The sequence below is a fragment of the Parasteatoda tepidariorum genome, chromosome 4 (genome assembly GCF_043381705.1).
Source record: "Parasteatoda tepidariorum isolate YZ-2023 chromosome 4, CAS_Ptep_4.0, whole genome shotgun sequence".
Classification (NCBI taxonomy): Eukaryota; Metazoa; Arthropoda; class Arachnida; order Araneae; family Theridiidae; genus Parasteatoda; species Parasteatoda tepidariorum.
In genome coordinates this window covers 89,006,032-89,032,381 of record NC_092207.1, presented here as the reverse complement: position 1 = coordinate 89,032,381, position 26,350 = coordinate 89,006,032, and the positions used below count along the sequence as shown (strand labels likewise).

At 28.5% G+C, this 26,350-nt stretch overlaps 1 protein-coding gene across 2 annotated transcripts in view; it reads right to left on the bottom strand.

Moving 5' to 3' along the window:
- Nucleotides 1–26,350, bottom strand: part of LOC107456457 (neuropilin and tolloid-like protein 2) — a 330,240-nt gene that overhangs the window by 149,093 nt on the left and 154,797 nt on the right. For both annotated transcript variants that reach the window (XM_043042842.2, XM_071180165.1), the window contains exon 4: nt 13,016–13,060. In XM_043042842.2, the coding sequence (XP_042898776.1) occupies nt 13,016–13,060 (45 nt within the window). The remainder of the gene's footprint in view (nt 1–13,015; nt 13,061–26,350) is intronic.

The following is a 26,350-nucleotide window of genomic DNA, read 5'->3' as shown; positions in this document are numbered from 1 at the left end:
TTATGATGATAACCATCTTGCTCAGGTTGGCCCATTATAGAAAAACAATCAAAAATTCTGTCTTGGGTATACTTTTGCATTCTTTACATCCTGATACTCATTGTTAAAATTATTACAAATAATAGATTCTTTATTTGTTCATTAAGTTTGAAACTGATTAGTTTTATATTGCTTTATTAATATTCTTAAAATTACTTTTTCAAATGTATCGTTTCAGATTCGTAAATCTAAATTAAGCTGGGGCATTCTTTTAAAAGCATCGCTAAACTGATTCATGGAGTTTCAAAGAAAAAAAATATTTCTTAAAGGAGACGGAAAGAATAAATTGTTCTCATAAGAATTTATTGAAAAATGTCACTTTTAGGATACTGAGTGGGTTACGGAAACGAAAATGTATAGTCATGCACTTCATTCATATTTTTGGAAAAAAGTATCTTCTTATGTCATTTTTAGGGATTATTTTTTGCTATTTGTTCAAAAAAGAGACATAAAATGACTTAAAAGAACACGCAAAAAATGTAAATAAATGCCCTATTCGTATAAAATATAACTCCAGATGCAAAAGTAATACATTTTTCTTCCTAAAAGAATAACAGCAAGATAATCATTTCTTTTGAAAAGGTCCATAATATTTTAAACTCCATGCAACATACTTTATTTTGGAATGCAAAATCTGTTTATATAAAATTTTTTAAACTTTAAAAACTATATTAACTTTTATATTAATTTTACTTTACAAAACAATGGGAGAAAGTGAGAAGCAGGGAATGTATGTACGTATTGCACTTTATTAGAAAAATAAATTTTTAAATTTCTGTCAAACACTTTAAAAATATATTTAAAGCCTTAGCAACATTTCTTTTTTTTTCTAGGTCATTCTACAACAAGGAAATAAAGGAAAAACCAAAAAGCTATATGGTTATGTGGAAATATGCGTGGTTTTGTGCAATCTTGTTGTTTAAAAATGGTGTTAATAATTTTTAAATTTATTTTTATTTTGAGAATTGAGAAAGCTAATTTTTTAAAGCTGAGGGATGATGGATGGTTTTTTATTATATTTATATATTTATGAATAAAGAAAGGTTCTTGACTATTTCTCACTCTAAGCCTACATGAGACACAGTAAACCATTTCAATAGTGGTCAAAATGAGCCCCATATCGGTAAAGTATGCCACTTTAAAGAGAAAGGAGAAGATCTACTACTGATCATACTAACAAAGCGTAATGGAACATATAATTTTTTAAAAACATATCTGAAATTGATTTATTAATCATTTATGAATAAGGAAGCTTTCTACTATTACCTTATAAATACAGATAATGTTAAAACCATTTATGATTTGATGAGAAATATTTTAATATAGTAGATACGCTACTACCTTTATATGAAGCCCGAATGATTATGTTTTTAAAATGTTTGACACTTTTTCACATTTAAAACCAATTTACAATTATTTTTTGAGAACAATGCACTTCATTCTTCCTTAAAACAAGAAATATAACAATATTTTACACTTTAAGGATTATATTTTTTTGATTTCTTTTGTTCTCCTACATTGTAGTAATGTTTGTTGTGATTGTATTAACTCTTATTATACTTCGAATAATATTTGTTGTGGATCTAACAATGTCTATTGTAATTATAACAATTTCTGTTTTTTTAATAATACCAATGGTTGTACAGAAATGTTATTATAATCATAAAAATTTCTGCTTCTTTAAGTAATACCAATTGTTGTACGAAAATGTTATTGTAATTATAACAATTTCTGTTTCTTTAAGTAATACCAATTGTTCTACGAAAATGCTATTGTAATAATAACAATTTCTATTACTGTAATAATACTAAACATTGTAACCATACAATCGATACAATATTGTATCGATGTCTATCGTATTTGTAATTTTTTTTTATTCATTATCGTTTCAAATCTTTCATATTGGTTCATTTCAGTTTAAAGGCCAACTTACTTAATCAACTTTTTTCTTGAAGAACCTTATTTCAAGTAACTTAATAAATTTAGTTTTAATTTTTTCTATATTTAAAGACTGTTGTAATTTGCCTCCGGCTTACATAGATAGCTTTCAAAGTGAAATCCCATTTGTGTACACCTCAGGTGTAATTTTATTAAATCTTGCACCACCTTTAAGTAATTATTAGAAATGTTTTTTTTTATGAAATTGAAATTTTTTTCCTTAACAATCATATATTAATGTTGTATTTAATAATTAATATTATTAACTTACTTTACATAAGCATTTACATATAGTTTACTTTAACTATTGATGCGGTGTTAATAATAAAATGATGTACATGATCATGACTTCGTAAGAGCTGTGTGGAAGTAAAAATTTACGAATATGAATTTTTGGTTATGTGAAAATTGGAGAAAGTTTTTTATTTGTAATCATCATAAATATTAGTATTAATAACATATCAGTTAGGCAATTTTAAAAACTTTCTTAACTTTAAAAGTTTTATCCATGAATCTGTTTTTTTCAAATTAAATTTGTTCACGTTACGTGCAAGATACTAATTAGACTTCTAATTTACCAATTAAGTAAATACTTGATAATTGGTAAAGTATAAACAGCTGCCTAAATTCAATCTAGCACTTGATAATTGGTTAATATTTTATATATCTTAGGTCAAAATTTTTTTTCTATAAATATCCAGAAAAGTGAAGTTTTTTTTAGAAGAAAACACTTTTAATTTTTCGATTTCTTTGAGCTAACATGATTTTAAGAAGATCATATTTGACTGTCTATTATAAGTAGTTTCAAGAGATGAACATGGTTTTTATGACTTTTATTGCGTGAGAAAGAAGTCATAGGATATATATTTTTATTTTAAATTTAATCTATAAAGAAAACTTAATTATAAAAATTCTTTGCATCCTCTTACAAATGTATTTGCATTAAAATATTGTTTATCCTTATGTTAAATTCTTGTAAAAAATCCTATTTGAAATGTTAGGTAAGTTATAGAAAATTAAAATAGTTATACATTGATGCTTTCTTAATCAAATCAAAACTTCCAAGTTTATTAGGTTATTGAGGTTATTGAGTAACATACATTTTAAATGGGTATGTAACACACACACAAGAATTTCACGAGTTAGTGGGTAAATTCAGGAAATTGATAACAACACCTTATAAAAAAAATTATCACCATTTCTAACATTCTATTTAATGTATATTGCACTAGATCCTTATCGAAATTATCTTTATTGAAATTCTCCTTATAGATCCTTATTGATTTCCTTATTGAAATTAAAAACAGCTTAAAAAGGGACATTATTATAAATAAAACTAATGCAACAATTTATTCATAAATTCGATTAATTTTTGTACCACCTTTTCTGAGTTTATTCAATTAGCCTCTTGTGCATTTTTAGATTTGTTCCAATTTTAATGTTTTGTGACTCTAAAAACTATTACGATCGAAAATAAACGTCAGGCTTTTGAATAGTAATGTGCCGCTGGAAACCATTTTAGCAATGAATTGCTTCACAATGGCTTATCTTGTTTGGACAATGATTCTGCTTGAAAATTTTTGAATCTAGAGTATTTCTTGTCGATTTTACCTTATAAGTTTTACCAGCAAATGTTTTTAGTATAGAATTGTCGAGATTGACATAATTAAAAGCATTTTCCAATGTAAAGTTGAACAACATAAAAAAGCTTAAATATACCGTATAAAGTCTGTCTATGGAAAGAATTTCTTTCGCCATTCGTCTGTAGCAGTGGTGGTGACTACGGTTACGAGGTTTGACTATTTCATTCAGGGGTGTTGGGTCGATATTTAAAATAGGTTTTGGCTCTGGTCATCGAGAGAAATGGAACAGTGGAGAGGGAAGCTCCTCTCTTTAAGATGTGCGATTTCGTGCTTCTGTAGCAGCAGACGGCCTTAGAGTTTGTGGCGAGGGGGAGTTCGTTCTGTAGACAAACTATACTACAGTTTTGGTTACATAAAAAAGAACTGTTATCTTTGTGCAGTCACTGAAAGTAGGAGACACAGGATGCAGTAAAAAAAAAAAAAACGTCCTAACGATATAAAATAGCCAATAGGGAAGGATTTTTAGAAGAGTTTCGTCAATATTGAATCAAATACTATAGTATTTCGTTTGTTTATATGCTATTATTTAGACCTTTTTTTACATTTTGTTTAGCTTTATTCATGTGTGGTAAAACGTTAACCGATTTTTCCACACGGATATTAGTTAATGGAAGATATCAAATACTATGCTGAAAAGATGATACATTTATTATAAGCATTAAAACGTTAGGTTGTAAGATCCTTAAACAAAATATAGAATATTTAAGAATTGAGCTGTACTAATCTAAAATTTTAAAATAAATCGATGAATAATTAGTCGATAAATATGTAATCAACTTATAGGTCTTTAAAAATTTTTTTTTTCAGTTTATAGCTTGAAATATTGTATAAGTCACGTAATCTTTGCACTTTGTAGATTTATAATAACCATTGTTAACCCTTAAAATTAAGTGAGAATTTTTAACAGGTTTAAAGCGTAGTAAAAGAAAGGTTTAAACCAATTCTCTATTTTTCAATACCAAATGTTGCAGAAAAGTTATGCGGGTTCTCTTTTCTTGCAATCTCTCTTTCACATGGCCCATAAAAGCAGAAAAATGAATAAAAATAGTAAAAAAAAAAAAAGAAGAATAAAAGAAGTAATATCGTCGCCAACCCACCCCTAACATCACCAGTTCCGTTGTTAGCCAAAGAAGCCGATCGATACATAATCACTCAACCGCCCCCTTTTATTTTAGCCCTTCCTATTGCACGCCCCCTTGCGTTGAGAGAAAACATGATACAGCTCTTTTCCTCTGTCTACATTGTAAGGACTTGGCGCTTATTTTATACATTAGTGTTAGAGCTAATTTGCTACGGGCACTTTGGCTTCGTACAGGGATGCCAAGCAGCCACATCTTAAGTAATTTCATAGTGTTTAAATACCCTGAAAAATATTCGAGGCGATTATGTAAGGAACTAACTTCACTTTTAGCTCGTTTAAAGTCGTAAGACTCTGAGGTTTGATTTACAGTGTGGTAGGGCAGTTAAGAAGTGTGTTTTCTCAACAATTTTTGCACGTTATAGTGTTTTAACATTTTTTAAAAGTTGAATAAAGAGTAAAGGCAGAGAATATACATAATCGAAGATAATATTTTAATTTACCATGACCACAATATAATAGTTACGTGGAAAAATTGTTATAGATAAAATTTTGAGTTTTGTTTATGAGCAAAATTTTATCAATTTATGTTCATTTTTTATTCTTCGTTGTTAGTTTTAGGAAAAATCATGCCTTCATGCCAAAAAGTGAGCTAAAAATAAATTAAAATTTTTTATTGTGTAATTCTATATTTTTGTAAAACATTTAACGTTCGAATGTGAAAATATCTCATATTTGATATCAAGTTTCATTTCCAATCACAATTTATTGCTTTATTATCGAATGTGATGACATAGATTAACCATTTTTCAAATTATAAAGAAAAGTAAATTACAAATGTAGGAAATGATAAGGCATGGAATGGCTTATTCATCTCTGCCGGGTTATTTTACCTGTTAATTTTGCTATTGTTAATAATATTTGGTGATTACTAAAAAGGTCTAGTAAAAAAAAAGGATGTCAATAAATAAATAACTAAAAAAAGATCCTTACATATTTAGAAGTTGACCATATATGTTAAACTTGGAAACGGCTTCAACTAACTCTAATAAATCATACTAATACCAATTAAAGGTATAAAACAAGCATATTTCATACATTATCGGTTTGACATTTGATATTGTATACAATACCTGACCATGGTTTAATCATGCCATGATGCTATTGCTTGAAGCCAATTCATGATAGTCAAAATTTACAACAATCACGGGATTTTCTCTGGTACTTATCCATTAAAAGAGAAGCCGTAAAAATCCTCCTTAGACAGCATCCTGTATTAAAGCTTCCCTGTATTGTTGCAGTTTTAATATGTAGCAAGAACGTTAGTATAAAGCCGTACCTATATTTTCAGATTTGGTGCCTTTTAAAATATGCACAAATCACCATAAAACCAGCAGTGCCTATTATCAAAATGAATTAAGAATCATAGGTGTCAATGATTATGAGGGTCATTGATTATGAATTGTTATGAATGATTATGAACTGTTATGAATGATTATGAATTGTTATGAATGATTATGAATTGTTATGAATGATTATGAATTGTCAATGATTATGAATTGTCTTAAGAGAATTAGTACAAATTCTCTATTAATTTTGCGGTATAATACTTAAATTATATAGAAAAATCTTTTTTGCTTATTTTTTTTTTAATTTCAATTAATTTTAATAAGTACTTCATTAATTTTTAATTAAGTACTTATTACCCGTATTATTTAAGCATGATTGGAGCCAATTAATGGTTGGCAATTTTTTACTCTTCTCTTAAACGGATTTGTACAATATATTGCTCTTAACATAGCTTATTTCAATTTCAATTAGAAATTATTACCGAAATTAATTAAGCATTTAAAAGGTCAGTTATTATATGCTGATTTTTTACGTTTTTTAAACAGATTTAAGACTATTTCTTTATTAATTTTGCTTTATGGTACATAACCTTTTTTTTTAACATAACCGGGTTCGAATCCCAGATTGCTGGTCGATACAAATTCCGCACCTGGCTCGCACCAACCACAGCGCCGATGTAAAATATCCTCAGTGGTTGACGGATCATGGGTTAGAGTCCCCTTGCCGTAGTAGGCTAACCGTGGAAGGTTTTAGTAATTTTCCTCTTCATGTAACGCAAACGCGCGTTAGTTCAATCAAAATAACCTCCACAAATACAAATTCTCCCAATACTTGAACCAAGAATTCGTTGTCTTCTGGATTGGGTGGTGGCTACGGAGTTGAACATTGGTAGTTGTAAACTCAGGATTGGGTCAACTGCTCAACAATGGTTGTAAATAAAATAAAATAAGTACTTATTACCAGAACTAATTAAGCTTTATTGACATCTAAAATAATTAAATTTTTTGCTTTTCCATCAATGTTTTTTTAGTACACAGGTTATTTTTTTTATTTCAATTTGTACATAGTACCAAAATAAATTAAGCATCATTGGAGTCAATAATAATAAGACGATTTATTACGGTACCTCTAAAAGGATAAGTAACTTTTCTTGATTAATTTTGCTTTCTAGTACGTATTCATATTTTTAAATTAAATTACTACCTAATAACAAATTTAATCAAGCCTTTTTCGAACTAATAAAAGTGAGATTCACATTTTAAAAACATAGCTATAAACAAAACAAAAACGTGTCTTCAAATAATTTTAGAATACCAACTTGGTGACGTAATCTTCTAATGATATCATGTTCATGCTGATCATTGAGTTTTTTAGACATAGCGAATAAAAAATAATTTAATATTCATGTAGTATTCAAATTACGCGCAAAAAAACTTTTTTTAATGAGAGTTATAAGTTAGCAAATATTACTGATGTAAGCTTAAAAATAGTTGAAAGAAAAAAAATCATCCATAGTTTCATTTCTATCAATGCCGAGTTCTAAGCCAATAAAAAAATTCCATTTATTATACTGCCTTACCGAACGCACTAATTGAAAATTTCAAACTAATTTAAACAGTTCTGAATTTATAAGTGACCCACACAGAGACGGGCAAACTCTTCATTTTATTATTATAAATAAAGAGACTTATGAAAATGTTAGTAAAATAAAACCTTATTTTATAAGGTTTTATATTACTGACCTTACCTTATATACATGTTATACCTTAAAGGTTTGAAATTTTTCAAATTTACAGTTCTTATGTCTACACATTCAGTAAAATATGCAAAATTGAAAAGTAAATTAACTGAATGAATGGTTTTTATTCAAGACTTAAAGGAAGGTATTATCATGATAAAAATTATCATGTTTGACCACAAATGCCAAATTTTATCAAATATTATTAAACCATATTTTATTGTTAATTTACCAAAATCATAAGCAAAGTGCTTCGGTAAAAATCACAGAGTTTTGTATTCCCATAAAGCTAGAAACATGGTAAGTTATATCGTATTCTTGCAGTTTTGTCCATATTTTTTTTCAATGTATAAACTCAACTTCATCAAAAAACAGAAGTAGTGCCAAATCATCTGGAGAAAAAAAAAACAAAAAAACTAGTGCTGTGACAACTGTGGCTTTGCTATACACCACATATTTTGGTCACTCTTTTTAGTCCGAATCTTTAAGGTTTTTAAAATTTTGAAGAAGTTGCTGTGGTTCACACATGTTGCAAAAAAGTATTCTCAAATGTAGAATTTTCTTAAAAATGTGATGTCTTTGATAACACGTGTTTAATAATTCTAAATCAGGAAAATTTTTAACGAAATTAAAAATTTTATTTTTCAAAAGCCGCCTGATTTTTTTAAAAAATTGAACCGGGTTTTACGACTCAACAATAACAATCAAATTAAGTAATTAAAACAAACACAATTGATAGTTTTTCCCAATATTTTCATATTAATCATAGCAAAAACAATAAAAACCAAGTAGTTCCTATGAACTAGCAAAGAAAATATTTCTTTCACAAATTGCAATCAAGACCAGCCCATAAAGATAAAAAAAACATGTATTTCCACAAATACCAAAAAATTTCATCAGTTTGGAGAAAAACGCCTATTACATATTAATGTTGTTCATAAGTAATTAAGTTATCGTTTCTTAAAAAGAACTTGTAGCCTCACCGGGAATGAAGGGGAAAAAATCAAGCATTTCCCTCTATATCTTACGGGGATATAAAAAAAGGGAAAAAAATAGATCGAACAGCATACGCATCAGAACAGTCTCGTTACCAGGGAGACCATTCTACCCCACACTAGAACAGAGCTAGTAACAAAGAAAATATTTGTACTTTATTTTGCTCTCCTCGGTGGCATCAACTAATGAGAAACTATAGCCACATTGCTGTCAGAGGCACGCTGCGATAGGGCGTCGAAGTTAAGTCTGCTTGCGCGATACTTGTATCTGTGTATGCTGCCTGGTCCATCATCTGATTAGATAGCTAGACTACACAGGCTATTTTGTTGGGTTTTAGTTGTTGCTTTTTTTGTTTCTATCTTAGAAGTTGCTTATTTGTTTTAACTCTCTTTGATATAGTTCGGTCGATGATCGGTATTAGAGATACAAGCCAACTTCAGAAGCTAAAGTGAAAGCTATGAATACAAAAACTATAATGGGCATTTCTAAAGACATGGGACCATAACACTAATTTAAACTTAAAGCTCAGACAATAATTAATTTTAGATTAGATTCCTGTTAAATTTTTTAAAGTGAATTTGCAATTCTGGGTAATGACAAGAATTAACATAAATTAGTGTAAAAGTTTTCAGTGAATACCTTAAAAGTATTTTTTCCAACCAAAATGTCAAATTTGAAGCTTTCATAATGTTAAATGAGTCAATGTAAAACAATTTTCTTTGAAATGGTGTGTTGAAGTTTAGAAATACCAATTGAGAGAGGACTTTCAGACACGACAAATTTAACGTGCACCTTGCTGCGTATACACATGGACTGTTTTGTTGTTTGCCCAGATCATACTCGTGTCACCCAACTCTCCACAAGCGGTGTGAGCAACGCTTTGACCTCCTGCGCCACCGGAACGTTCCCACACATTGTTATTATTATATTAGCATCACACGTTTTGCAATTTTTTTAAAAAATGCACTAAGAATTATAATTTTTTTAAAATTAAGTAGTGTTGCTTGAACGCGATATTTTTCCCAAAACAATTATAGTATGAAATTAAAGATTAGAAGGTTTCAAAACTTTTTTCAGTAAAATTAAAAAACTGAGGAATTATCATGACTAAGTTCTAGGGTGAAGTACTTGGCAGAGACTCCAATTTCCAAATAAACGAGTTCTTTTATGTAAATGCATTATGCGTGCACTTCAAATTGAGTGTGGCAAACTTTACAGGGTGTAAAAGAAAGTTTGGAAACTGTCAAATATTTCCAGAAATTTATATCGGATCAAAAAAGTGAAGGTCGACAAATTCATTAGTTTTAAAAGCCATGCAATTCTACCCCTATCTTTGAATTTTTAATATGGATCGCTATTTTTTATTGAGATTCGGATTCTCAAGAAAAAAAGAATCCCTGTTCAACTTATTGGTTTATGCACTTTGCTTCACCGAGGGGCTGTAACCAACAAAAGTTAAAATGGTGCACAAGTTGCTTAAAATGGCGGTTTCACAAAGTATATTAGATAGCAAAAAAAAAAAAAAAAAAANAAGAAAAAAAAAAAAAAAAAAAAATTGAAACTGTTAAAAAAAATAAAAAATTTAAAGCATGTTTATTTGTATGTTCTTAATCTAACGGGACTTAAGATTCGCCATTTTAAGCAAGTTGCATCCTATTTTGTTGCAGCGTCATCTGTGACGCAAAATACATAATCTATATGTCAAATATGAGTTATTTTTTTCTTCTGGAGAGTCCAAATTTGCTACGAAAAATAGGATTTAATATTTAGGATATCAAAGTAGCAGTCACTCCGACCCCAGATGATAAGGGTGAAAGTTCAAATTTTGTATTATTCTATAGCTATTAAAAAAAAAAAACTGAATTTCTATATTTTCACTATTTCGATTTGAAGTATATTTCTTCAGATACTTGACTGTTTCTAAGCTTTTTTTACACCTTAGTCACGCTAACTAAGTAATACAATGATAGAAGACTCTCTAGATAATAAAGCAGAAAATATTGAAACTTAAAATGAATAAATAAAGATATGTTTTCAAAAATGCTTCACTGCAAAATTACTCTGAAATGTACCTACGGTAATGTTACACTTATAAAATACATGGGAATAATAATTTAGACTAATCAATAAGGGAACATGGTGGTTTTTCCTATATGTACTATCCCAGCAAAAACATAAGTTCTGGCCATCTTCGAAATTACTGACGGTACTGATTGAAAAGTGAAGGTGCAAATTACTGTCAGCTGGGTTGATTGCTGGGCCACCCTATGAACTTTTGCCAACATTGTAGGAAGTGTTGGGCCGGTACATTACAAACAGCCGCATACCGTCAGTCTGTATCTACCCAATGGGCCACCAAGTTAAAGTTGTCTGCTGCCGCCAGTGAAGCGGTTGTACGAGNAAAAAAAACTTTTGAAACTGTTAAAAATAAATAAATTAAAACATGTTTATTTGTATGCTCTTAATCTAACGGGACTTAAGATTCGCCGTTTTAAACAAGTTGTATCCTATTTTGTTGCAGCGTCATCTGTGACGCAAAATACATAATCTATATGTCAAATATGAGTTATTTTTTTCTTCTGGAGAGTCCAAATTTGCTACGAAAAATAGGATTTAATATTTAGGATATCAAAGTAGCAGTCACTCCGACCCCAGATGATAAGGGTGAAAGTTCAAATTTTGTATTATTCTATAGCTATTAAAAAAAAAAAACTGAATTTCTATATTTTCACTATTTCGATTTGAAGTATATTTCTTGAGATATTTGACTGTTTCTAAACTTTTTTTACACCTTAGTCATGCCAACTAAGTAATACAATGATAGAAGACTCTCTAGATAATAAAGCAGAGAATATTGAAACTTAAAATGAATAAATAAAGATATGTTTTCAAAAATGCTTCACTGCAAAAAAAAAATCAGCAAAATTACTCTGAAATGTACCTACAGTAATGTTTCACTCATAAAATACATGGGAAAAATAATTTAGACTAATCAATAAGAGAAAATGGTGGTTATTCCTATATCATGACATCACAACCAGTTTTCTATCATATTTTAAATGTGTTTTCAATGTGTGACGACATGATACAGTGACTTGTGAGTCAGTTTATTAAACAGATTTTTTGTTTTCAAATCTAGCTAATGACTACGTAATTCTTAACTCATACTTATCTCTTTTTCCCTACCAATTTTCCCACCATACGATTTATTCATGGTAAATGTTAAGCAAACAAGGAAAAGTACTGGCATCGTAAGTTTATATACTTTTTATACCATGAACATTTAGGAATAGCTAATTAATGCAAAATTGTAACTGCCCAATTTTAAATGAGGTTCTAAGGGACCGTTCACACTGTATGCGATTCACGATCCTCCGGACGTCGTTAAGACAGAAAGGGAATCAGACTGGCGAGTTTTTCGCTGGATAATATATTTCATCAATCAGGTTCTCATTCTCCGTCGGTGGAGATCAGAAGAGCGTGAATCGCATGCAGTGAGAATGGAACTTAACTGTTTAACTTTTAAAAATCCATCAGTCTCGGGATCATTAGCATGGTTGAGAATAACTGATAAAACAACAGCGCGTCACGAGATTATTCTCCTTAGATAGGGGACCACGTAAGTGAAAATAATGGAACAGAATGTTGTTTCAAAATAACTTTCGGTTTTTAAGAATCAAATATATCCGCTGAACTACGAGACACTGTATTTTTAGCAAATCAACGTTTGACAATGTTTGAGAAAGCACTGAATAAGTTGTAAAAAAAGAGCTAAATAAAAAGTACGGAACACCTTAATAACTTTTTATCTAATGAATTAATTTTCACGTGCTGAGATGTAATCTTAATCCATCAATATTAAAATCAATCGAGAATCGAATTTTAAATCAAGAAATAGATGTTTTAGGTTTTTTTAACTGTATTTTCAAGTTTTAAGGTTTCGCTGTATCTCGGGAACGATTTCAACAAATCTAAAATATTCAATAAACAATTCAAAAACTAGTTCACCCAAAATTTATTTTAAAAATTAAATATTTTTGTTAATATTAAGTTATTTAATATTTTTATTACTTAATTTACATTCTCACTCTAATTATAATTTTAGCCAAAATATAATCATTAAATTTTAGTACTTCTAAGAATGGTGAATACATGTATTACACACAAATATATATTATGATATAAATTATAATTAAAATATTACCTTTTAAAATATTAAATTTTCTTACTTACCAACAACTCTATTAGAACTGTAGAGCAAAATCACTGTCACGAATACTGTAAAGAAAAGAGAAAAAGACAAATTAGAATTAAATCGGAAACGAAGTCAGGAATTTAAAGCTTATTTTTGTTTTTCCCTCTGTTAAAAAAATAAAAATAAATAAAGAGATTATTAATCACAAAGAAATACATAAAAATTTGCAAAGTGCTATAGATTATCCAAGTCTTATCTACGTATAGTTTTGATTTATAAAGCCCCGAAATTGAGAGTTTTTATCAACCTAAATTTGGCAACACTGACATACTTACTTTTCAAAAACAAAGTAAAGTACAAAAAAAAGAAAAAAAAGGCGTCATTGATTAGAAGCTTATTTGCATAAAGAATATAAATTTCAATTTAGTTTTTTATTTTCGAAATTCAAATTTTTTTTTTATTTATTTATCTTTAATTTATTTTTAACTATTCTTTTTTTTCTCCATAAGATCTTTCCGAAGTCAAATATGTATGTATGTAGGATTTGTATATTTTTCGTCATTTGTATTTCCGTTAAAAATTCGAAAAAAAAAATATAATTATTTATTTTAGTCAGATTATTTTTTAAATCTATTAGTTATTTTTAAGTCTATCGGATTACTTTTTAAGTCTACTTAACAAAATTGAAGATTTAACAACTATTGAAATCTATTAGATTCATCGACTTTAATTTTTGTTCCATAAATTCATGCTTTTATTAGGCTATGCTTTTGAAATGAAGCTTAGTGTGAAGCCAATGCCTTGAAACTTTGAAAATTTCTTGGGAAATTTGTTCAATATTATGTGTTAAAGTTAATTCAGTAACTTCATTTTAACAAAATGTACTTACTTTTATTTACCTAACTTCTATTTTATAAAATATTACTTAATGGAAATGAAGAGCCATGAAGCAGTAAAATCATGAGGGCGACATATCTGATTGCTAAAGCAGTTATTTCATCACTATTTTCGTTAGCTTATAAATACAAATTATAGAATAGAATAAAATTGATAGCGTAATAATTTAAGAAAATCAGTAAAGTATTTTTTATTATTGTTTAGAATGTGAGTGGAATAATTAATGATTTCCAAGAAAGAAAGTAGCAAATTACTTTTAACATCATAAGTTGAACTACACTGAAGAGCCAAAAAAACTGGTATACCTGCCTAATATCGTGTAGGGCCCCTGCGAGCACGCAGAAGTGCCGCAACACGACGTGGCATGGATTCGATCAATGTGTGAAGTAGTGCTGGATATAATTGATACAGTGAATCCTGCAGGGCTGTCCATAAACCAGTGGGAGAAAGAGGGGATGGGGATATCTTCTGAACATCACGTTGCAAGGCATCCCAAATATGTTCAATGATGTTCATGTCTGGGAGAGGATCCAAGAGCACTCTTCTGATTTTAGACACTTCCGCTGGCCACCAAAATCCCCAGACATGAACATTATTAAACATATTTGGGATGCCTTGCAACGTGATGTTCAGAAGATATCCCCACCCCCTCTTACTCCCACTGGTTTATGGACAGCCCTGAAGGTTTCATGGTGACAATTATCTCCAGCACTACTTCACACATTGATCGAATCCATGCCACGTCGTGTTGCGGCACTTCTGCGTGCTCGCAGGGACCCTACACGTTATTAGGCAGCTATACCAGTTTTTTTGGCTCTTCAGTGTATGTGTAGTTTAAAAAACCTGCAGATAACCATTTATTCCATACTTTATAGTACTTTTAATATATTTTTTTCGCAACTTATTTTTTTAATAGCTCATGGGCAGCAAACATAATATAAAACAAATTTAAAAGAACCGAAAAAGAAAACATTTTAGATAAAAAACGATATTATTGAAAGTAGAGTAGATAGAGTAAAAATGTCAGAAACGAATTTAAATATTTTTAAATAATAAAAAAAAGAATATTCTTTGAACGAATTTGAAATTAATTATTCACAACTATAATTAAAACCAAATTTTTAATCACATACAAATTAAACGAAATAGATAAAGAGTTGATCGTTTTATTACACCTTTATCTATGTCGACATACTTAGAATGTAATCGACATACTTTCGAATACTTTGATGAAGAATTGTCCTATTTTCTGAAATCACAATCAAAAAATTTACTTTTTAAACGTCTTTTAAACATTTCAAAGATTATGTTAAGAAGATTGAGCACATAGAATTAAAGCGAAGATCAAATGAAACCATTTAAGAAGAAAGACTAGGTGAGCTCATGTGACAAAATCACGATGAGATCTTATCTCGATTAGAACTTTCCTCAGAATTAACTAAGGAGTATACAACATGGCATTCTGAAATTATAGTTTTAAATATATATATTTTCGGAATCCTTTTTTAAGATGGACAAAAATAAAAACGCTATTGATTCCACGGAGACACCAATGAAGCAAGTGTGGTTGAAATATATGAAGAAAAAATTGTTTTTTAAATAAAATTTAGAGGATATTTAAATAACCGTCGTTTATTTCCTTTTTGAGCAGTCAAATAGGTTTTGATGCTTTCAGTCCTATTTTATTCAGCAGTGATTTGTTAGGTCTAGAATTTTTTGCTTAAATATTAATTTACAACCTCTAATGTGTAGATTTTTTGGCACAATTTTCTTATAAATATTTTAAAAATATAATGTTTTAAAGATATAAATGATGGTCATTATGGGATATTTTTTATTGTTTTTATCATCGCATTCATTATGTTACTTCGAATTTGACATTCTCCTTTTAGAGTCTTTAAATTGACGGTCTCCCAAAATTACTTAAAATATTAAAATTAACAGCCGAATTGTTATTGTTTGTTGGAACTGTTTCTCTTTTGTGATATTTCAGACTAATTGGGAAAAATCAAAATATATCAAACATGTTTCAATATCACTTCAATAAAAATTAATTTTAAATTATATAAGTCTTAGGGTACATTTTTAAAATATTCTAAGTTCTTTCCAAAAAAAAAAAAACGTATTTTGTGTAGTATAAGAATTTGTTTAAATTTAACGACAAATCATGGCACAAATAATGTATTTTGGTATGATTTTTATTATCCGACACATTTGTAATTAATTCTAGATGTAATAAAAATGACAACTTTTATTTCAAGGTTAATTTAAGAGATGAAAAACAATTTTAACACAATATGGTTTTTTCAAAAATTTATTTAAACATACTTAAGAATTTCCGTTAAGTCCGTTAGCTAAAAAGTTAATTTCCCAGTAAAAAAAGCATAAATGTACTGTAGACAAAAATCTCTTAAAATTTACTGTTGTTTGTGCAAAACCGTTAAATTTTTTGAAGGAAATCCGAAATCAGACTTTCTTTCTTTTTTCTTTATCGTTACAAAACATGTTTTTACTCCTTAAGTAAGCCTGATGGGAATAAGATTTCAATTACAAAAATTACGAAGTAAATCTGTATTACCACCAGATGTGATTATTTTATGTCGGCAGAACTCATATTGACCAGTCATCGCTGGGATTCGAACCTGGGTATGCACTCTGTCCCCTAAACCACTGCTGATCAAATATTTTATTATGAAGAAAGTGTGACAGTGAGAATTTCGCTTCAATTATTGTATTGATTCGACAATAATTTAAAATCACAGTTTCATTTATACGATGGTCAAATGGTCAAACCAAGTAATTGCTAAAAAGTAAGAGCAAGTACGGAAAATAGTCGTAAAATGATTCGGGCAAGGGTAAAGTTACATTACGTGACGCAAAACTGCATGGCCAAAACTGGAATTTCATTTTGCGGTTTTTATCGGTTTGTAATTAGGATGAAAAACAGGAAAAAACCGTTTTCTGAACAAAATGACTTCAAACTAAATGACGTTAAATTTCGTTAAGCGTTAAAAAAAGTTAACAGTTAAGAAACAACTGGTATTTTTTACAGTGTTTCTTACTATATATAAAATTCTAATGATGGTGTCGCAGTTTTCCATTGTTGTCGGTGCATTTTTATTGGCCAGAAAATCACGTGGTGTGATCCAGTTTTTCCTCATTCGTCTCCTTATTGTTTTGGTTGTAGTCAGCATAAAATTAATAAAAGTCATGCTTTTCTTTAAATATTTTTGAATCCCTAACTTAAAGTTATTTTCCTGTACTGCTATTATTACGCTTTTAATTCAAGAGTTTAAAACTAAGAGAATTGCTGTTTTTTTATTAGTATTATAATGTAAATCTACCTTACATTTTAAGATAAAGTTATTTAGAAAGGTGGTCTAACAATTATTATTTTTGAGCAAATAACATTAATATACTGTTATAAATTACAGTTAAAGAGATCTGTTAAATGATTTAGAACTTAAGGATCAGCTTCATGCACAATGAGATGCAGGCAAAAAAAAAATTTTTAATATATCCTACCGTTTGGTAAGTGAAAATATTAAATTAAGGATGTGAACTCATCAAATTTGTTTCAACAATATAACGTTATAACAACATAAATGTTATTTAAAAAAATGATTACTTAGAAAAATCACTTCTGTTTACCAATAGATCTAAATATCTAATATATATAATTCTCTTACGTGGCTCCCAAATTTTGGCTGTATTTCTTTTCCGCCGGTGGCAACGTTTGCTTTGTTTTGCTTACGCTACTATTTCTGTTACACGGCGAATCGACCCATGATTGCCGCTAAAAATGTCACATGCCAAATCTATCTGAGGTGACTCAACATATAGCGCTTTTAAAAACGGAAACTGAAATAACCAGAGAGCATCAGCTGCGGCAATCTCATACTATTAAGCTAGGCAGAAGTGAGTAGTCTTTGTCGATAGATCTCTATTTTAGTATTTTGTCGAAAGCGCTTTTTTTCACGAATTTATATATTACGAATTTATTTGACGATTTTTGATTTATATCACGAATTATACTATAGCACATTTCTAATAGGTTTAACGAATTACATGTCATTTATTTGAATTCAAATTTATTTTAATGACTTAGTATTTACTAAAAAGATGTAATTTTTTTTTAAAAAAAAAAGTTGTTATATGGATTTGAATGATTGTTTTGAATTCTTAGAATTGTGTGCATTTGCAATGTACCTAAGTTAGTAGCGAACGAAGCGATCTTGGTACGCGAAACAAACCATATAAGATTGCGTAGCAATTTTCGGGGGTTGGCGAGCGTTAGCGAGCAGGGGGCGCAGGCCACTAGTAGTTAATAAATATTAAAAAAATATGCAGTTATACGCAGCAAAAAATCATTTTTTTGCATTGTTTAAGGAATTATTATTAATTGTTTAATAAAGAGAAAATAGGATTTTTAAATTTTGATGCATTTAATAGTTTTATGCCATAATAAAGTACCAAACAACTGTTATATATATTTTCTAGACACTTAAATCGATGTGACGATCGATGTTTATAATTTCGTCATTTCACTCCTACGCAGAGGATTTTGAATGCGGAGTTTATTTGAGACGTCGTTAACGAATATAGCAATGATCAGCTGTCCAATAAGCTATTTGGTTCATCCCATCAACTGGCATCTTCTTTTTATGTTTATAATTGTGTTTATTCTTAGATTTTATTTTTTTTAAACAATCCTTTTAAAACTCAAATGAGTTTAAAAAAATTTATACTGTGTTACACCAAAGCAGTTAGCACAGAGAAATGGTTAAATTTTAAAAATTTCATATATTACGATATATGGGATTAAAGATCTATAAAAAAATTGTATTTTAGTAATTTTGTCGTGTAATAAAAGATTCTCGCAAATGTTTGTAATGTGATCAATTTATTACATGATTTATTATTAATTGCAAATTCGTTCTTTTAATTCTTACAGATTTTTTTCGCAATCTTTGGCAGATAAACAATGTTTTAGACATTCCTATGATAAATTTACCATTCCAGATTTTACGTCATGTGATTTCCAATTGATTGAGTTACGGCAAAAACATAATAAGGAATCAACCGATGCCGATAAGACTGCAAGGTTTAAAAACTGATTTGCATAACATTATAGAGACGTTGACAGTATAGAACAATACAGAATGTGATAAACGAACATAGTATGTTTAATTCAACCTTGTATTACTTTAATTATACCCTGTATTACTTAAATTCTATCCTATATTATTTTAATTCAAAACTGAATTACTTTAATTCATCCCGTATTACTTTAATTCGAACCTGGATTACTTTAATTCAACCCGGAATTACTTCAATGCAGTCCTATATTACTTCTGAAGCAAAACATGTTTTTAGAACGTTTACTCTGAAATCTCTTCAATTATTTGTTTAGATCAGTGTTTCCCAAACTTATGACTTTTGTGTACCCTTTCTAAATTTTTTGTAACGCTGTGTACCACTGAAAAAATGAATGTATTTTTCACTATAAGAAAATTGCACAAAAGTTAAAAATCACAACTGGTTGTTGACACCACTAATTATTAACTGTTAACTCAGCAAAAAATAGCCAATAGAAAAATGCCTAATTGTAAATTTTAATGGCTAGTTTTGTTTTTAAAATTCTTTTTTGTTATTTTCGTTTGTTGCAAGACATAACCCACTGCGTTACCCCACTAAACTGTTCTCGTACCCCTGGGGGTACGCTTACCACACTTTGGGAAACACTGGTTTAGATCATTGATTCATAGCTGTTGGTTTGCGAGTTATATATACCGGTTCTAATATTATTAAACTTGATACTGTCCGCTACGTAGAGCGCTATTGCCTGATACATTATTAATGTTTCTTGCGGACAGCACGTAGCAGTGTCATGTTTCGCTACGAAATTATTATCAAAAATATCATAATACAAAGGTTTAATCGGTGCATGGTCAAAAATATGAATTTTATTTTTAAGAGTGAATGAAACATTCCTGGATATTTAAAGTTTTTAGAACTCTTTTTTCCAACCTACTCTTATCACATTTAAGTCTTTGAAAGTAAAATTGAAATTTATGACCATATTTTTGATCATGTTTCTTCAATACAAAAATTAAAAATATAATGTGATTAAAATATTGCAGCAGCAGCAACCATAAGTTATTTTTCATCTAAAAATGATTTAAATTAAAAATTATCTAAGGTATGGAAAACGTGACTATAAATGAAACAAATTTTACTTTTGTAATTTTGTCTGCGATAAAAGAAAGCAAAATTAGTTTATTATAGAGAACGCTTTTTACCACAAAAAAGCCTTTTGAGCAGAATAAATAGCTAAAATGATATCAGCTTTTAAAATTCCTTGTGTAATAATTTTAGATAAGTTAATGACGCTTAAATCAAATTATTTTTTATCCACTGAGAGTTACTTATTAACGACTATGCTTACATGCCCAAATTGGCAATCAATTCTTACTTGGCGCTAAAATTTTCGCCTTTCACCTAATTTAGTAAACGATAATTCCTCCATTATTTGATGTTGTTAAAGTACAAGTTAATTAATGACTTCCTTTTTAGAATGAAGAAAAAGTTTTAATCGGTGCATCCAAACTCTCTCTTCTCTTTTTTGACAGAAATAACACATTTGACTGGTATAATTAATTTTGTCTCTAGAATAATATGTTTTTCTTAAGCCATAGTTATTATTTGGGCAGTATATAGTTGTTAAATTATTTACAACTAATTGCTTGAGATATAGTTTCATTTAAATGTTTATTATGAGTCAAGTTAAAAGTTATCTATAAATTTAGTTGTTAGAACCCAATATAAATAGTTTATTATCATGTTATCAAACAAAAGTATGGTTCAGGTGCAAACAGTCTAATTTAATTGCGTTTTTTTTAAATAAATTTGAAATAAACATCAAATTTAATTTCGATGCGTGTTTAAGTTTTACATTAAATAAAGGAAACTAATTTCAAGATGCTTTTTTTTAGTTCAAAGCTTTGCATATAAAATCAAATCAAGATTCTTCATTTTTTATCATACTAAAATATTATTTTTTCAAAGAAATTATTTTCAAATGAAAGTATTATTTACTTAATTTGTATAAACAATGGTTTCAATTTTAGTTTTTCTTTGCTTCTTGTAAAAGAAAAAAAATTAAACGTTGAAAGAGTTGTTGTTTCGATAAAAAAAATTTGGAAAAATTTAACTGAATACACTTAAAATGATGATATTTGTCTAAAACAAAAATAACTTTGATAAGCTTATTGACTTAGTTGAAAAAAGTTGTCTTTCAATGAAATTTAAAATTTAAACTTAAAAAATATTTATATAACTTATTTTCCTATTACTTTTTGAGCAAAGTTCTAATTTAATAAATTCACCTTATTTTATATTGAATAATTCATTCAATATTTTTTTATTCCTCTTAGTGAAGATAAAAATTTTCTGCAGCTCATGTTTCCAAAAAATGAAATAATATTTTTATGTAACTTTGCTAATTGAGTATTAAACTAATGATTAAGACTTTATCCTATTTCCTTTTTATACCTCTGTTTTTTCTTACCTTTTAAAAGCATTTTATCTAATGATATTCATTCGTGTTTAAAGAATTAATATACCGAAAAATACATCAACCAAAATCAAATGTTTTTGATAATTAGAATAGAACTTTTCTAGTATTAGTTTGAAGTGTTACTTAGGATGAAACATCATTTTAGTTATAATTTTTACGTTTATTAAAATTATATTTTATATTTATTTAAATTTACTTTATATTTATATTAAAAAATTTCTTTACAATCAAGGAAAGGTGTTTCTTTGAAATCAAGGAAAATCTGGCAAAACTGGATCCTTAAGGATTTTTTTAAGAAACTCAGCAAAAAAATCTGTTTTCTTTTCCTTTGTGAAAAAAAATCTGCTTCTTTTCCTTTTTGCACAATAACATAGTTATTTATCTCCAAAATTAATAAATATTATAATTATTAATAATTATAACAAATTACTACATTATAATTATAATACTGCATAATTATTATAATTATTTGATTAAAAAATTTATTCTTATTCTATATGTGTGAAATAAGGGAAAAAATTTATTTGTTGTAACAACCTTCCTGCACTAAAATGCATACAAGGGTATAAAAATCAAGTAACATAGGGAATATATTTTGACTTTATTGTAGTAAGTTTATCAGATTTAGGAACATAATTGCTAGGTAAAACTTTGATTACCATAGAAATACTACTGGGTGTTTGTTTCTGTCACTTACAGTTGAAATACTGTTTCCTATAAACCAGAAATTTCGTCTTAGAGTACTATGGAATATAGCTACCAGGCCATCTTTGAACACGCCCTGGTGCTGTAGGACAGCGCCATTTTTTTTTTAAGAAAAAGGATTAGCATTTTTTTTAAATCCTGGTAAAAAATAGTTAAAAAAGGCTTAATCAGATTGAACTCAACTGAAAAATATTCAGGGAATTAAAACTTCTCAAATCATAACTTTTCTAATCAAATTTTGGAAAACGCTGGAGTCGACTAAGAAATAGCCTACTCCGTTTTTCATTCCCCTCTAAATAGCAAGGTGTCTGTCTGCAATTTTTTTTCCTCCAAATTCTGAGCAAATTGCGATTTCTGACAAATTGCTGTTGTAGCAGTAGTCAAGTCAAATATGCCGAGTCTCGGTTGCTAATTCGGAAACCTGTAACGACTCGCTCTGTTGGAAATTTACCTCTTGGTTTTAGTTTGTCTCAATTATAATGCAAACTTTTATTTCTTTTGAAATATGTCACTAGAATTAAAAAAAAATTCATGATTAAACTTTTCCTTTATTTTCCTTTATACTAAACAGGAGAATGGGTTGCTAGTGGCCGGTGGACTAAAAAATCGCGTCCCGATTTTATTCACTTACCTGGTTTTGTCTAGGTCTATCTTACATATTTATGTATTATTATAATTAAGATAACGTAATAAATGAATTTTCTGTAATTCATTAAATGTAATAAAAATTTATGGAAAAGGAAAAAGTATTCAATAAAATATAATTTGAGACTATTAAGAATATTTTTAACAGGCTTAATAATATAAAGTTAAGCATTTTTAAAAAAAAAATATACAAACTAACGTTAACTATGTATAATGCTTGTTTTAATATATAATCTACAATTCATAATATATTGCAAGATATCAATATGTATAACAACAAGTATTTTAAATGTGAACTTAGCAAAAGTTTATGTTCAATTATTATTAGTATTTTTAACAAGTTAAATACAAGGAAAAACCTTTTCTTGGTAAAATTATAGTTCTGTATGTCAATAAAATTTCTGATAAAAAGAGCCATAATTATGGTTGATGAAACTAAAATGTATGGTATCAAATTATTCAGAGGATAATGTTTCCGTTCATATGGTAAAGGTTTAATAGAAATTCTGGTTTTCAAAATTATAGCTCTTATTACCACCTCTTTAGCAAAAAATACAAAATTGAAAAGTAAATTTAACCGAATGTATGATTTTTATGCCATGCTCAAAGGTATCATGACAAAATTACCGAAGTTTGTACCACATTTATCAAATTTTATCACATATTATAAAACCATTATTTATTGTTCGTTTTACTAAAATCATTACCAAAGCACTTCGGTAAAAATTTGCCGTTTTTTGGTAGTTTTGATCATACATTTTTTTTCAATGTAATGTAAAATAAAACATTTTTTTAAAAATTAACAAAATTACATTAAATATATAAAATACTTGTTTCAGTTTATATCTATGAATAGGTAACAATGAATTACAAAAAGTGCTTGATATCTGTCCTTAGAGTAAGTTTCATGTATAACAAATCGTATCATCGTATCGTTTCATCATTAAATACCTTTTTTAAAAAACTATAATCTTGTAGGGGAGTGTCGGGTATCCCCGTCCAGCGGGTACCCCCACCCACTGTCAATTTCATATGTATAGAATATTTTTTCAAGTCAATGGGCCATCGGACATTAAATTTTATATTAAAAAAGATTACTTTCAAAGTTTCAAGTATTTATGATAAAATATTTGTGGTATACTCAAGTATTTGATATACTCAAGTAATACTCATGTAATTGTGATAAAAATGATAAATGAGGTTTATCTATTGTCAATACATTGGTCATTTTCATTTACATCTGAAAAAACAGTAAAAAAAAATAATTTTTGTAACTGGGCGGGACTACCCAACACATTTTGAAAAGAGCTGAAAAACATGTTTCTTTTAATTTGTATTTTTTTAAGTTAAACTATTCTTTTTTTTGGTTCATTCTTTTTGCATTATTTAATTAGATGATAAAACAATGGAANACTCGAAATTTTTGCTCTGTTACAATCGTACCCTGATACAATTGACCCCACTCTCCCCTACTCCTTAAGTGGGCGGGGCTAAACCGACTCTCCCCTATCTTAATATTTCAAGAAAGTGCTTAATCAAATTTTCAAGGAATCAAAACCTATGTTATTCTCATTACGTTTAAATCCTATTTAACACTTTCTGGTTCACAGTGCGTCTTTTATATTCATTGAAATAATCTTAATCTAAGAAAACCAAGCATTTAGTGGAAAACAGGATGTTGGGTTGCATAGAAGTTAATTTGTGTAATCTATCCCTTTCATATTTCAAATTCGAGAAACTTTCATTTCATGAGCTTTTAAGATGTTGGTGTCAAATATAAATAGTGGAATTTACAGATGGATTATTTCTAGTTAAGAATAAAGTTTTTTTTGAATGATTTATTTATTTGGCTTTTAATTGTTTCAATTGTCAATAGTTTGCAATTATTTCATCATTTTATATCAAGTCATTAATGGTAAAATTTGTATTATTCATGCTCATTAATTTAACAGATTATTATTTAATAACAGTTAAAAATTGTACCGCTTAATTATTTTACACAAATTATAATACAAAACTGAGGAGTAAACGTAACCGAATAAATGGATTTTATGCCATGCACTTAGGAATCATGATAAAATTACCAAATTTTGCAACATTTACTAAATTTTATCACACATGTACTATGCTTTGTTGTACGACACTATGTTTTATGGTTAATTTAACCAAAATTAACCATTATCAAATGCGGTAGAATTACCGAGCTTTTTGGTGTTCACATAGAGCCAGAAACACTGTAAATTTAACCATATTCTGGCAATTTTGACCATACGTTTTTCCTCAGTATGGTTGATTCTGAATAAATTCCTTTCAAATTTTTTTTTGTAAATTAGCGAAAGATTATTTTATAACCAAAGACGTTAAAAAAACATTTTAAAACTTGTTACCTCTTTACTTTATTTGATCAATAAAATGGCGTTATATCTCTTGTTTGCTGCTTGTCCTAATTTGCCGTAAATAAATTTTCAATGTTTATTTTATCTTAAAACTTAAAAGACATCCCTTCTACCTTTTTTATTTTCGGGGCAGGAGCTAGGGGACACAATTTATTTTTTCTGCTTGTCTTTTTTTTCCAGTAAGAAAAACAAACACAAACAAAAAGCAAAACATCCCTTTACTCTTAAAGAAAGAAAACACAAGCGGAAAAAAAACAAGCCGTAACAAAAACAAAATGCCAAACTTCACTAAAGCGAGCAAAATGTGAAATCGATTTCGGACTTTTTTTTTGTTAACTTTTTCTTTTATTTCTTATTATTCTTTAGGTGATTTCATTCAATTCTCTTGTTTGAACTCGACGGCTGTTTTAGAAAGTTATTATCTGCAGCTTGAAATTAACGTCCTTCGCTTAACTGCACGTATACGCTACTTTAAAAGCAATGACAGTCGTTAAAGCAGACCGAGGATTGTCTATAAAACTCCAAAAGGCGTCAACGCAGTTTTTTCAGTTTTTTTTTATCGCTATTGCTTGTCTGCATACATTGATTTCAACGATTTCACCCCAGAGTTTATCGGACACGTATCAAGTAAAAATCATCCAAGAAAAGAAAATGTGGAGTATTCAGATATTTCGGGAAATATATTGATTTTCAAAGGTTTGAGAGTCAAACGCGTCTTTTGAATCATTAGTGAAAAGAGAAACTATAATTGATTATTAATTAAAAATACTTTAAATGTTTAAATAATTATAAAAAATCTTAAAATTATGAGTTTTTCTTTAATCCTAAGAGAAATAATATTTCTGATATTAATGTAAAAAGCTTCGTCAAAATCTGTTAAGTTCAGATTAGCCTTCATATTCTACTACACTGATGGAAATTTCTCGGAGAAAATAATGGTTAAATAACAATTTATTTAATTCTTATTTTACCATATTCAAACAAAACATGTTTGAACATGGTAAAATATCAAATGTTTAAATAATTAAAAAAAATCGTAAAATTATGAGTTTTTCTTTAATCCTAAGGGAAATAATATTTCTGATATTAATGTAAAAAGCTTTGTCAAAATCTGTAATGTTCAGATTAGCCTTCATATTCTAACACGCTGA